General features: G+C 37.1%; 1 protein-coding gene across 1 annotated transcript in view; it reads right to left on the reverse strand.

Moving 5' to 3' along the window:
* lama4 (laminin, alpha 4) overlaps positions 1-13,812 on the reverse strand; it is a 116,790-nt gene that overhangs the window by 45,236 nt on the left and 57,742 nt on the right. Inside the window, exons 14-21 of the mRNA XM_039657000.2 lie at positions 10,053-10,169; positions 9,494-9,642; positions 9,212-9,353; positions 8,757-8,850; positions 8,562-8,678; positions 7,173-7,358; positions 6,376-6,515; positions 4,166-4,330 (exon numbers count right to left, since the gene is read on the reverse strand). Of these exons, the coding sequence (XP_039512934.2) occupies positions 4,166-4,330; positions 6,376-6,515; positions 7,173-7,358; positions 8,562-8,678; positions 8,757-8,850; positions 9,212-9,353; positions 9,494-9,642; positions 10,053-10,169 (1,110 nt within the window). The remainder of the gene's footprint in view (positions 1-4,165; positions 4,331-6,375; positions 6,516-7,172; positions 7,359-8,561; positions 8,679-8,756; positions 8,851-9,211; positions 9,354-9,493; positions 9,643-10,052; positions 10,170-13,812) is intronic.

Genomic DNA, 13,812 nt, shown 5'->3' on the forward strand with positions numbered 1-13,812 from the left:
AAGCCAAGAAAATAAAAGATCATCTGTCTTCAGCTGCTTGTTGATGATGACAAAATCAACGCAATGCAAGCATTAAACAACATCTAAACTTCTGTTTTTATATCTGAAATAATAAATATTCACCTTTTAGAACTGCATTATTTGGACCAGTAACTTTATAATGACCACTGTGTATAATATGTTTTAAGAAAGTGAATCACATAGTCACACACGAGATATCAAGATTTTTCATATGATTCTCAACGACGGTGACAACCAAAACAAAAAAGCCTGGGAATCGAGGATGTTTTGTACTATGAAAGCTACCCATCATGCATTGCAGCATGAAGCATTTTTTTTATTTATTGTCACCATTTTTGTGAATCATATGCAAAATCTTCATGTCTGTGTGTGACTCTATGGTAGCTTTTCTCAAAACATTGTGTAAATTTGCTTTTTGTCCAACTTCCATGCTACTAATGCAGTTCCACAACATTGGTGGTTATAAACTCCATATACAAACACAAAAGTCTAAACACAACGTTAAATGCCCACTTTATGTTGATTTCATCATCATCATCATCACCATCATCTACAACAACAAGGAGCTGATGAGAGTCAATTTTCTTGGCTTTCTCTGTCAAAACAATGGTGTTATTCAAACACACAGTTACAACAGCCAAAGAAAAGCTAGAATACTAATTATTGGGACCAAGAGCCCAACTAAAGCAAACACTGATCACCACAATGGTGACTCAAAATAAAACAATGTAAGGAAATTTTTAATTTAATGCACCCTGAGAGTGTTTATTTGGTCCAGAAACTGTCTAAATTGTCTAAATGAGACCATAAATAATGTTGAAAATGGCCACATTTGAACTAGTTTTTAACCTTGTACGAAGGATCCATTAACATCTTTTTCAGACGTCCAGAACACGTCAAAAAAAGACGTTATAAAAACTTTCATTCCGGCCCCTCAGTGGACGTCTTTTCAACATCCGACTTGTGTGACAAAGACGTTGAAAAGACGTCTTTTGGACATCATTTTGCTCAGTGGGAAGTTTAACATCTATTCTTGTGTAATGGAAATCTTAAAAGCAAAAAAGCTTTCAGCTCACTGCATTTTATTCTGTGTGAACACCTGAACTATAAACGCTAAATTTAGTACAGCCAGCACAGCACCCAAAGAAGACGGACAACATCATTAAAAAAGAGATTTTGTTACAATCTCAACAGGACACCAACACAACCGTGGCATGGGAAACGTCATATGAATCACTATTTGTATGCGTTATTACTGACATGATTTAGACATTACAGAATTCGTACTGACAATGACATGCTAGTGATGTTCGTTTATGAAGTGCGCATTCTTTGCATAAAGGCCGGGGCACCGCTGGCAGCAAGTGTGGTTTTATAGTGTCCGTTGTTTTAGTATCTCAATCACTAAAGGGAAATAAAGTGTATAAAGGTGCAAATTTCCCATTTTTCAATCAGTGCTAGGTTGAGAAAATACAGAAGTCTACAACAATCTGTCAGACTACAGAATCACGACACCATGCAGGCACCAGGATTAGTTCACTTCAGAATATAAAAATTTCCTGATAATTGACTCACCCCCACGTTATCCAAGATATTCATGTCTTTCTTTCATCCAAGATATGTATGTCTTTCAAGCGAAATTCAATGACGTTTTTTGAGGAAATAATGGATGGTGGACTTCAATGGGATCCAACAGGCTGAAAGTCCAAACTGCAGTTTGCCTTCAACCTTTTGGACCCCTTTGAAGTCCACTATATGGAGAAATATCCGGAATGTTTTCCTCAAATACCTTCATTTATTTTCTACTCTAAGAATGAAAGACATTAAAGGATTAGTTCACTTTTGAAAAAAACTTTTGCTGATAATTTACTCACCCCCATGTCATCCAAGATGTCCATGTCTTTCTTTCCTCAGTCGAAAAGAAATTTAGGTTTTTGATGAAAACATTCCAGGATTTTTCTCCATATAATGGACTTCAATGGGAACCGGATGGTTCAGGTCCAAAAGATAGTGTTAATAACAGTTTCAGATGCAGCTTCAAATGTCTTTAAACGACACCAGACGATGAATAAGGGTCTTATCATGCGAAACGATCGGTTATTTCAAAACTTATTCCAAAAATGTAACTTTTCTAAGGACAAATGCTAGCCTTGCTCTATTCTGTGAGGCGCATTTGCAACGTCACGTAGTACGTAATTACGTTCAAAAGGTCACGGGCGACGTAGCCGGAAGTACAGAGTCAGAGTGTTTACAAGTTGAACGCATAGGTTGAACGTGAAAACTAACTCAAACGGCGTTTAAAAAAAAGGAATTAAAAGGTAAAACAACGATGTCGGACGATTTTGATTCTGTACTTCCGGCTACGTTGCCCGTGACCTTTTGAACGTAATTACGTATTACGTGACGTTACAAACGCGCCTCACAGAATGGAGAAAGGCTAGCATTTGTCCTTAGAAAAGTTACATTTTTGGAATAAGCTTTGAAATAACCAATCGTTTCGCATGATAAGCAGTGGTGGAGGAAGTACTGAATCTCAGTACTTAAGTAAAAGTACAAATACCCAGATAAATATTTACTTTAGTAAAAGTAGAAGTAACACAATGACAATCATACTTAAGTAAAAAGTAAAAAGTACTTTATTTTAAATGTACTTTAAGTATTAAAAGTAAAAGTACTTGCATAACAATTTATTATCTTAATGTCTATTTTCTAATGATTAATAAAACATTTAATTCTAACTCATTCAACCTAATAGCCTACTCCTATAATGATGTTCAATAATGATGGAAAAAAAATGTCACCATTTCTGAAACAAGCTTGCAATTAGGCAATATCATGCTTATCCTCCTTACTTATTATGTTAATAACTATGTTTGGCAGTAGACGCGATTCATTTATGGTGTAATTCTGAACCTCTTGGCTTGCCATAATCCTAACCATAAGGTGTGTTTCCTATGCACGTAAAAACAAATTTTCGCGTATGAGTTGCATGATAAACACACTGCGTGTGAGACGCATTTAGTTGATGTATCTATGGCAACCAAACGTCACTGGTGAGACAAACGTGCAACGAACGGACGGTCAGATTACGTTTTGTCAGGGGAAAATCTGATCAGAAAATGTAACGAAAATGTAACAGAAGTTGTAGAAATGTAGTGGAGTAGAAAGTAGAATAATTGCTGCAAAATGTAACGAAGTAAAAGTAAAAAGTATGCACTATTTATTGTACTTAAGTAAAGTAAAGATACGTGAAAAATGTACTTAAGTAAAGTAACGAAGTATTTGTACTTCGTTACATTCCACCACTGATGATAAGACCCTTATTCATCGTCTGGTGTCGTTTAAAGACATTTGAAGCTGCATCTGAAACAGTTATTAACTGTCTTTTGGACCTTGAACCATCCGGTTCCCATTGAAGTCCATTATATGGAGAAAAATCCTGGAATGTTTTCATCAAAAACCTTAATTTCTTTTCGACTGAGGAAAGAAAGACATGGACATCTTGGATGACATGGGGGTGAGTAAATTATCAGCAGAAGTTTTTTCAAAAGTGAACTAATCCTTTAATATTTTGGATGATGTGGGAGTAAATTGTCAGGATTTTTTTTTTTTATTCAGAAGTGAACTAATCCTTTAACTCATATTAATAATTTTCTTGTCAATGGGCAGTGGCTCAGTGGTTCATGTAGATTGTCTACAAACCAGAAGGTTGGTGGTTCAATCGCGGTTTCCACCTGACCAAGTGTCGAGGTGTCCATGAGCAAGACAAAAACCCCAGCTGCTCCGGATGAGCTGGATGGCGCCTTGTACGGAATATGAGTGAATGGGTGAATGTGAGGCAATATGTAAGGCGCCATTGGGTCTTTGATGGCCATTAGGTCTGTGAAAGTGCTATATAAATGCAGTCAATTTACAATTTCATACAACAACAAAAATAAACAAGACATTAAGTAATTTACATTTTAAACACAGAATTGCAAGTCCATTTTTTTCACTCTGCCAATAGCAATGGGATCAACTGTTTCATGCATCCAACAACTACACAGTCATTGTGTTTAATTCCTTAATGAACCACTGAATGAATAATCTTTCAATGAATGATATATCCCCTCCCCCCTTTCAGACCCAGTTTTCTAGTGCTCACCTGCTTGTCTCCGAGGTACAGTAGGAAGCGATCCTCTATTGGGTCTTTGTCTGGGTCCACTCTGATGTAGAAACTGATGGACGTGACCGCCTTCAGCTCGTCTAGGTTGGAGTAGGGTTGAACCTCAACGGCAGACTGGCCGTTAAACTTCATTGAGACTTGCACCTGCAATTATAGGAAAAAAAGTTTTTTCCACTTAGATGCAAACATGTAACTAGCAATAACATGGCGGTTTAAGCTTGATTTAATACAACAATAGTTTTAGTCATAGTGAATAGCGAACTCAACAATACTAGTCCAAACAATGCAGTAAACAGTAAAACCAGTAAACCGTGGGGAAGTTGAGAATAGCCCAGCATTTAATTTATTGCAGTATAATAATTTAATGCCATTCCCAATTAAACTTGTATGCCATGCACTTCAATTATTTGTAAATATACATATTTGTAAAGATGAAGGTGCAATTTAGTACATTTGAAATATGAATTAATATAAAATAACACACTACAGTTAAAGTCCCCTGTGGTGAAAATGTTGTTTATATGTCTATGTGGTGTTTTTAATGTGCTTTAAGACAAACCATGTGTAAATTCATGTGAACACCATTGCTAAGTGTTTTCTCCTTAAAACTGTGAACCAAATACAGTGAACCAAAGACAAAAACAAGGTTTGAAATCTCTGGTGTTTCTGACGTCACAAACTACCTTGTAACCAATCAGAACAACGTGTGACCTTCAATGAGTGGATCTCTGAGCTGAGTGAGTGAGTGGAGACGGGGCTCATTTGCATATTCACGGTTCCGTGTATAATAAATAAAGCAAGGGTGTAGAGTTCAATTCAACCTATTTTAAGGCATGAAGACATTTTTAGAATATATAATTTTGGTGATCAAAGATTGGGATTTGGGATCACATTTTTGACTAAATAATTTTTGACATTTTTGACATTTTTGACTATTTTTGAAATAAACAAATTTACCTGTGTATGTGGCCTTTGTGTCATAATTATTTAACATAATAAACCCAGTGTTAAATTAACACTTTAAAGTGTGAATTATATAAACTCTGAGCTTAATTAATGAGATAATTAAGTGAATAATTGAGTGATGATTGAGCATTATGGAAGACACCTGAAGTTAACAAGCAGAATCGCTGAAAGAGAAAGCCGGAAGTCACCGTTATGATGATTAGTGTCTGCTTTAGTTGGCATCTTGACACTCAATTCATTAACTTTAGATTTTGTTTGGCTGCTGTACATGAGTTATAACAGCCAGATGAACAAATAGAAAATGTGATCTGATGGTGTTGGTTGTGTTTAAACATAATCAGTATTTCACAATCATTTGACCTGAATCACTGAAGTAAAGGTTTACTCTAATTATAGCAGCAGTGATCGTACAGCATAATATATTTGACGGTTACAATGTATTTTCTTTACAATTGTTTACTTCTCTTCATTTTTTTTAAGACACACAGACATTAATAATTAGCATGTGAATCTCAACAATGGTAACAATTATAAAGCATGTTGCATTGCATTCTGGGTGCCACCAATCAAAACTCATTCATGGCTCCCATCATGCATTGCTGCATGAATAAATAATGAGCTTATGTTCAGAGGTGATCTGCTCTTGATGAGTTCAGTGATTCAGGTCAAATAATTATTATGTTAAAACACAACCAACACCATCAGATCAGCTTTTTCTATTTGTTCATCGGCTGTTATAAGTCACATACAGCAGCCAAACTAAATCTAAAGTTAATGATTTAAGGGTCAAGAGCCCAGCTAATATAAACCAAACACTGATCACCATAATTTTGGTTTTCTCCTTCAGAGATTCTGCTTGTTAACATCAGTTGTCTTCAGTAATGCTCTTTAATAATTACAGTAACTTTAACACTGCTTCAGTGTTAATTTAACACTCTGCTCAGAATTTATATTATTCACATTTCTCAGTGTTAATTTAACATTGGGGATTTTGCTGTGATTGGTGCATCTCATGTCTGGATTATAGGTAGTTCTTCACAGATTTTTTTTTTTTTTATAGTTCATATCAGAGAATCCAATATCAACTTTTGGTAGATATATGTTGAAAGGCGTATAATTGAAAAATTCTAAATGTGACTAAATGTATGTGATACATATACTAAATATATGTGACCTACAAGTGGGTCAGTCAAAATTATGCGTATGTTTAATAACTGGTGTACCTTCTTCGCCACACTGCGGGCCTGTGCGATGAGTTCTCTGATTTTTATGATGTTTGTGGAGACATTATTCACAGGTTTTTTCTCTTCAACCACACGCAGCTTGTCAAGTAGCTCTGGCACGATCTCTGACAGATCCTTAACTAAACACAAACAAATACACAAACACACACACACGCACAGAGAGAGAAAGAGAGTGAGTAAGTACAGTAGTAAGTGAGAAAACATTAGCAACAATCTTCATAATCTTCACACAAAAAAAGCCAACATGCACAATATCTCTGTTCCAAAGACCTGCTGTGGCAATGTTGACAGTCGCCTTCTGGTCATGGAAATGGAAGTAATTAATCTGGAATGCTCAATCCACCTTATTTTTCAATGTAGAATTAAATTATTTCCTGTGATTGTGCAAGATTTACGATTTAAAATGAAAACACCCCAAGGTATTTATTTGAAACAGTGGCTAAATGAACGAAAAATAAAGCTTCAACCCAGGCGTTTCCAAGCAACACAGCAGTAATGACTTTATGAACTTCACTTATAAGATTGATAACATCAGGGAGAAAATTATAACTATGCAACCGTCTGGGAGTGCATTGTAGTCTCCCCAAGGAAAAATTCCATTCTTTCATTGCTATAGAAGAGGAAGAATTGTCTAAATTCGTTAAGTCATCTAAATTGACGACATATATGTTAGACCCTATACCGACTAAGCTATTGAAATAGATGCTTCCAGAGGTCATAGATCCTTTTCTAATATACTAAAGAACTTTTCTGGGTTGATGGAAGTCTAACCATACCGGCCTCGCCGGCAGACAGAACAGTGCGGTCAAACGCTGCGGCAGAATACGCCTCCTTTTTCATGTTGCCGTCCCACTCCTCCACTCTCTTCAAGATGGGTGTCACTTTCTGCAGCACTTCAGCAGAGCGGTTCAGAGTCCCCTCGGCCACTTCATGAGTGAACTGCAGACGTCTCGCAGTCCGGTCTAGAAACACACACAAAATAACCACACTCATTCGCAAATGTGTATTATAACATAAACATTCAAACATGCACATACACGTATAGGCTAAATGCGATACTAGTGTAGAAATACAACTGGTCAAATGGAATATAGAAATCTAGAGCAGTCTCAAACTTGACTTGGTAAAATTTGACTGTAAAATAAAAAATTGGGGAAATTATTGATATTAATATTTATTAATTAATTAACAAGACCCCAATGTTTATTTTGATGTATTTTTTAAATATGCATCATCTTTTCTGTTATGCACTAAATAATGTATCATGTTAGAACAGAAAAAGATGAAGCATATTTCAAACAGACATCACTATAAACATTAAGGTCTTTTGGAGTTGTCTTTATTTATAGAAAGCAAACTAAATTAATAATTGACTAACACAAATGTTTTAGTTTTATCTACAAATACAGTCCTGGTCAGAATTTTTGGCAGCCTCTGTAAATATGATTTTAAAAAATGCCTCTGAAAATAAACCTGCATTGTTTATCCTTTTTGGTCAACATTATATTTACTTGTATCTGAAGAAAAATGGTATACTTTATACGGATACTCCGGCAACAAACAAAATCTGGAGAATGTCATGCAAACTAATGTCAGAAATCGTCAGTAGGGGTGTTCAACCTTAAATGTTCCAGTCGGACACTGACTCAGGAAAATGTTAAGACTTTTAGACAGAAACATGGCTTTTCTGAAGGGTTAGGTGGATATCTTTATATAGTCGTTTTGGAGTTCAATTTATTTAATTCATTGAATCTAAAAATCTTTCAGAAATCTTTCAAATTAAACTGACCCCAGTTTGTGAAGAAGATGATATGTGCATCATTGCACATCACGTAAGAGTAGGGGGGAAATCTGGAACCGCTCATTTGGAGAGACTGTTTATGATTTATGGGAATAATAAAAAAGGAGTGGGTGGATCTTTACATTTTTAGGCTGGTGGTTTAAACACATCAGTGTTCAAACACCATATAAAAGTGAATTATGCATTATAGGTCCCCCCTCAAATTTCTGACTAACTATTTATTTCTAAGAGAAGCAATATCAAGATGATATAACAAGAAGAAAATGATAAAATAAAGAATTCAAAATCAAACATGGCAGAACCAAATACAGATCCAGGACAGGCAGAGATGCTACTAAAAAAAGTCCATGTACAATATTCTTGCCTTTATGAATTGCATTGATGTCACTGAGGATCTTAGCTATTTTTTTAGAGGAGTTAACCATCATCTCATTGGTCTCTTCGATGTATTTCTTATTGTCGAGGACTGTGGATACAATGTCTGCAAAAATAAAATAAAATGGACTTAGTTAAATCCACAAAGTAGGAAAAGTGAGAAAAACAATTCTCTCTGCTTTACCTTTCTGCTGATAGTACAGGGTTGAGGCCTCTGTTAACACGCTGTCACTCTGAGAGCGCATGAGGCTCAGTTTAGCGTTTAATCCGTCAATGTCCTGAGAGAAACATCAGAGGACACGTTTGACAACACAGTATGTATATATATATATATATATATATGAAGAGTTCAGATGCAAAAGCCTCTAAATGCCATTTAAAAATTTTCTTCTTTAATGATGATTTTTATGAAACTTGTATATTTAAGTTCAGTAATTTCACTTAAATAACAATTAATAGGTAATTATCATTGCCATTTAAGTGAAATTACTGAACTTAAATATACAAGTTTGATAAAAATCATCATTAAACAAGAAAATTTCAAATGGCATTTAGAGGCTTTTGCATCTGAACTCTTCATATATACATACACACTGTTTGAAACCATTTCTATTGTATTGTAAAGGTGACTTGACTTACGGTATGTGTAGTGCTGGAGATGTTGAGAGCAGTCAGGCCAGTGATGTTAGCGTTATCAATGTTTTTGACGATATTGTCATACACATTCAAGGCGTTCAGGGCTTTCTGCACTCGTCCATTTGCATCGCTTCCTTTCAGGTTACTAAAGGAGAGATAAGAGCAGCGATTGTCATGTTAGTGATGCTCCAATGAGCATTCACCTTTTCATGACAGTCTGAGTGTACATTTGAAATATCATGCAGATAGATAAATAACATTGGGCATTTCTGGTTTGAAACTCACTACTTAAGTTCTTCAGCATGTCTCAGCAGATCATCAGCGTGATCCTCTGCTCTCAGAACTAGTTCTTTGTCTGACTGAGACAATTTCTCTGTCTTTCTCTCCAGTGACACACGAGCCCCATCGATTTCTGCATGCTGTTTTCTCACATTCTACACACACAGATTCAATAAAACAACAATTCATATCATTGAGGTTTAAATGAGTCATTGGCAGTTAGCTGGTTATGTTCTTTTTATGTTTTTTAAACTTTAATTTGGGCACGACACGCCATTTCTTTGGTTTAAACTTTTATCCGTGTGCATCTAGAAAAAATTATAAAAACAATCAATATTTTAACATAGTTTACCAAGGAGGTACCATAAAGCAGCAAAAAAATCAAGCTAAATACTGTATATCTAGTTTTGTCCCATTTAATGGAAAATGGTCAATAGACTTTATAAGTATGAAGTGTAGCAGAGTTGAAAATGACATGGCCATTTGGATATTATTTCTGTTGTAAGACTACATGCAGTAGCCTACAGAATAAGCATATATAAAGTTGATACTAAAGAAGATTTACCGTGATCATATCTTCCACTTCGAGGACAGTCAGGTTTGCCTCAGAGACGATTACACCAGCCGTAACAATAGTTTGATTGACAATGTCATGGATGTCGTTTAGTCGTTGCTGCTGTGCCTGAGTTAAAGTAAATTAAATATTTCTGACATCAATTCACAATACAAACATTACATTCACTCAAAATTCACTGAAGTTTTGCTTGTTTGTTATGAAATGTGCTTTTAGTTTAGCATTGCTCATAATTTCAGGATATTACACTCATTGGACAGCCATTTGGACAGCATGTTTGGCATTGCTTAGTCTGGAGCAAAATCCTTTTCAAGAAAAGTCAGTTTACTCTGCGTTTGTATTTGCAATGCATCCCATCAGCTCTTTAAGCACTCCAAAGACTCAAGACGTTGTATATTGCAACACTGATTAAGACTAATCCTGTCGACAGCAATGCTGCAATTAATTTACAACTGAAAAACTGACTTACAGCCCAAATAGCCAATCAAAACTGTGCAAATTATGTAAGTGTAAATCCAATAATATTAGATATCCATAGAGGCTAGTGAATGGAATTTATTCTGTTCTGTTATGAAGGCACCGAACCCCCAATCGCTCCCCAGGCGCCACAGCAAAAATTTCTGCCTACTTCTCCGGGTGTATGTGTGCGTGTTTTTGTGTGTTCACTACTCACTAGTCCTAATGTGTGTGCACTGACTTGAATGGGTTAAATGCAGAGAACAAATTCCAAGTATGGGTTGCCATTACCATACTTGGCCTTCACGTCACTTTCACTTTTGCCAATGATTTAGCCTAAGTATGAGCAGGTCAGCGATGTAATCTGAGCATGTTTCGAGCAGTCATAGATGCTGCGATATTTTCAAACCGGTTTGATTATATTGCCACGTGATCTTAATGCATCGACAAGGTGGAACTAGTCCAGCCAATCACAGTGCAGATGGTATAAACGGAAAAATCTCACAATCATTTGCGTGAATTTCTCGCTTGAATACACCTCGTCGGAGTCGGCCATTTTGAGGGCTGTGTATGAACTTTAAAAAACATTGCAAGTAATGTCAGAAAGATATCAGCTCTGCTGTTGTTCGTAAATACCAGTAGAGATGTTGTACAATGAGGACGTTGTCACGTCGTCGGAAATAGAGTCATCAGTGTCCTAATGTGTAGTGAACCAGCATCTTTATCGTCCTTAAAAAACCCTGAATTCGTGAGCACGATATACTAAGGGCCAATCCCAATTCTACCCCTTACCCCTTCACTTTCCCCTTCCCCTCCGTTTTGCGCGTCCACGTGAAGGGGTAGGGCTGTCCCTTTTTTTTTTGGTTGGAGGGGGAGGGCTAGGGGGAAGGGCCAGATAGCCCTTCAAATGAAGATTTTTCGGGAGCACACTTCAAACGAAGGGGTATGAGAAGTGTCACTGCTAACCCAGGGTACAGACGCAAAATGGCTGCCCAAGCGAAGAAGGAGACCCATAAATGTAGTATTTGTGGCTTATAAGTATTGTAACGACAAATAATGATTTGCTTTATGTTACATTCAATATTGTGTTCATATTTACGGTCAGTTTCTTCACAGAAACGTTTGTTAAAAAAAAAAATCGCTAAAATTACTGTAGTTTGCTAACGATAGTCCCGCAACATATTTTCATGTCTGGCAACTGGTGAATGTAATTGCTGAAGGGACTTGACTTTATTTTTACCTTACATCTGCTATGAACGTCGACGGCATCTTGGAAGTTGTGATAAACATCGGCGCATCTCCTGTGACGACGACTTATAATGACGTTTAACGGAGGCGTAGTGGTGTCTCATTTCTTAGGGGAATATTTTCACCCCTACGCAGTACGCATTGCCACTCTGTTTCAAGGGTCAAGGGGAAGGCGAAGGGGTAGGGCTAGGGGAAAGTGAAGGGGTAAGGGGTAGAATTGGGATTGGCCCTTACTCCACAACCAACAAAAACATAATTGAACGAGCCAACTTGTGATGTCATAGACTAGTACCCACCCTTAAAAAGGATGGGCGTGGTCAAGTAATTGCAGTCGTAAGGTCAATTGACCTATAGGTAATTTTATTTTTGGATCTTCCAGTGTTTCTCTATGGCACTGAAAGATGTCTGAGTTCCCCATGCAACTGAAACTCAACTGACATGGACTAGTTGCACCACAACGGAAATGGAATTTTCGGTTTGTCTATGGTAGGCTGGAACACTTCCGGTCACTGTCCGTCAATGGCACTCGCTTACTTAACCGACCGTTCAGCGTAGTGTAAAAGAAAAACACGAGTCTTTTCGGTATTAAAACAGCAGGTGTTGTACCGAATTCCGACTCGCGGACAAATCGCACGCCCCTTCGCGTGCGCGCGCCTCTCATTAATACACGCTGAAGCGAGTTGAATGCACTTCATTTGCAATATGCGTTTATCGATTGATTTTTTTTCTCACAGCAAGCACCCAGATCCTGCATGAAAGCTTTGTCTACACTAACAAAAATTGACAGACAGTGAACTAGTGTGGATAAAAAATGCAAACAAACAAAAACGCATGGGAGATCGATTCAAAACTTCCACGGGTAAACGCCTGTCAAAACACAACATTACTGTTAATTTAACAGAACTTTTGTGTGTAAAACACGCTGTGGTTCATAGGAAAATAGTGTATTATTCTCCCCATTACACATGAATGTCATTAAAAATAATATTTAACCTTTTTAATGAAGATAGGCTTAGTTTATAAAACACATGTCTGTATATTGTGTATAGGCTAATGTAGACTATAGCCTATATGAGGCAAATACCAGTTTTTATTAGGGCCCAAGCCCTGAAAGGGCGAAGGCCCTATTGTTTTCCTTAGGATTATTAGGGCCCAAGCCCTGAAAGGACGAAGGCCCTATTGTTTTCCTAACGATTATTATTATTATTATTATTATTTATACGACTATTTGGGCACTTTTGGGGCCCTTAACATGCTCAAAAACTCTTGAAACTTTGCACACGGGTCAGAATCCGCGGCCATCAGGGCCGGGCTGAAGATGGTACCCGGGCGTGGCAGGGGGGCTAGACAGCGCCCCCTGGAACGGGGTCCGAAAACTTGGTCCATAAATCAAACACGCTTGCATGTAATAATATGAAACTCGGTGCACATGTTGATCTCATCGTTCATATATACCTCAAACTATTACTTTTTACCCCAGCCCAACAGGAAGTCGGTTATTTAGGGTTGTTCATAAAACACTCGCAATGGAATTTGAAGTACTCCTCCTAGAGAATTCAAACACACGGCACGAAACTCGGTCAGCATGAAGTCAAGGCATTGAGGATGAAAGTTTGCGAGGGGATTTTTGATATCTCTAACGGTTTGGCCGTGGCGAGGAAACGAAATTATGGCGAGAATCGTGAAACAGGAAGTGTGTCAGAACTTCAGCATACATTAACTGATCTTGATGAAACTTCAGCAGTTTGTTTGCTGTAAGAGGACGATCACATGGATGTGAATATTGTGAGTCAAAGTTATAGCGCCACCAACTGGCAGCAGGAAGTGTGTCACTTTCAAAATGCTTTGATATCACCCTCTTATTTTTACCCGATTTGCTTCAAACTTAATCTGTATAATGTAAATACATAGCAGATGAAGACCTGTGAATGGATTCTTGATATCTTTGATACTGTTGCCGTGGCAACGCATCAAACTTTAAAATTCTTTTTTTTGATGATTTTGAGACTCTTAGCGGCTTTTGGGGCCCTTAACGGGTTTGAAAACT

The sequence above is a fragment of the Pimephales promelas genome, chromosome 13 (genome assembly GCF_988280905.1).
Source record: "Pimephales promelas chromosome 13, fPimPro1.hap1.1, whole genome shotgun sequence".
Classification (NCBI taxonomy): Eukaryota; Metazoa; Chordata; class Actinopteri; order Cypriniformes; family Leuciscidae; genus Pimephales; species Pimephales promelas.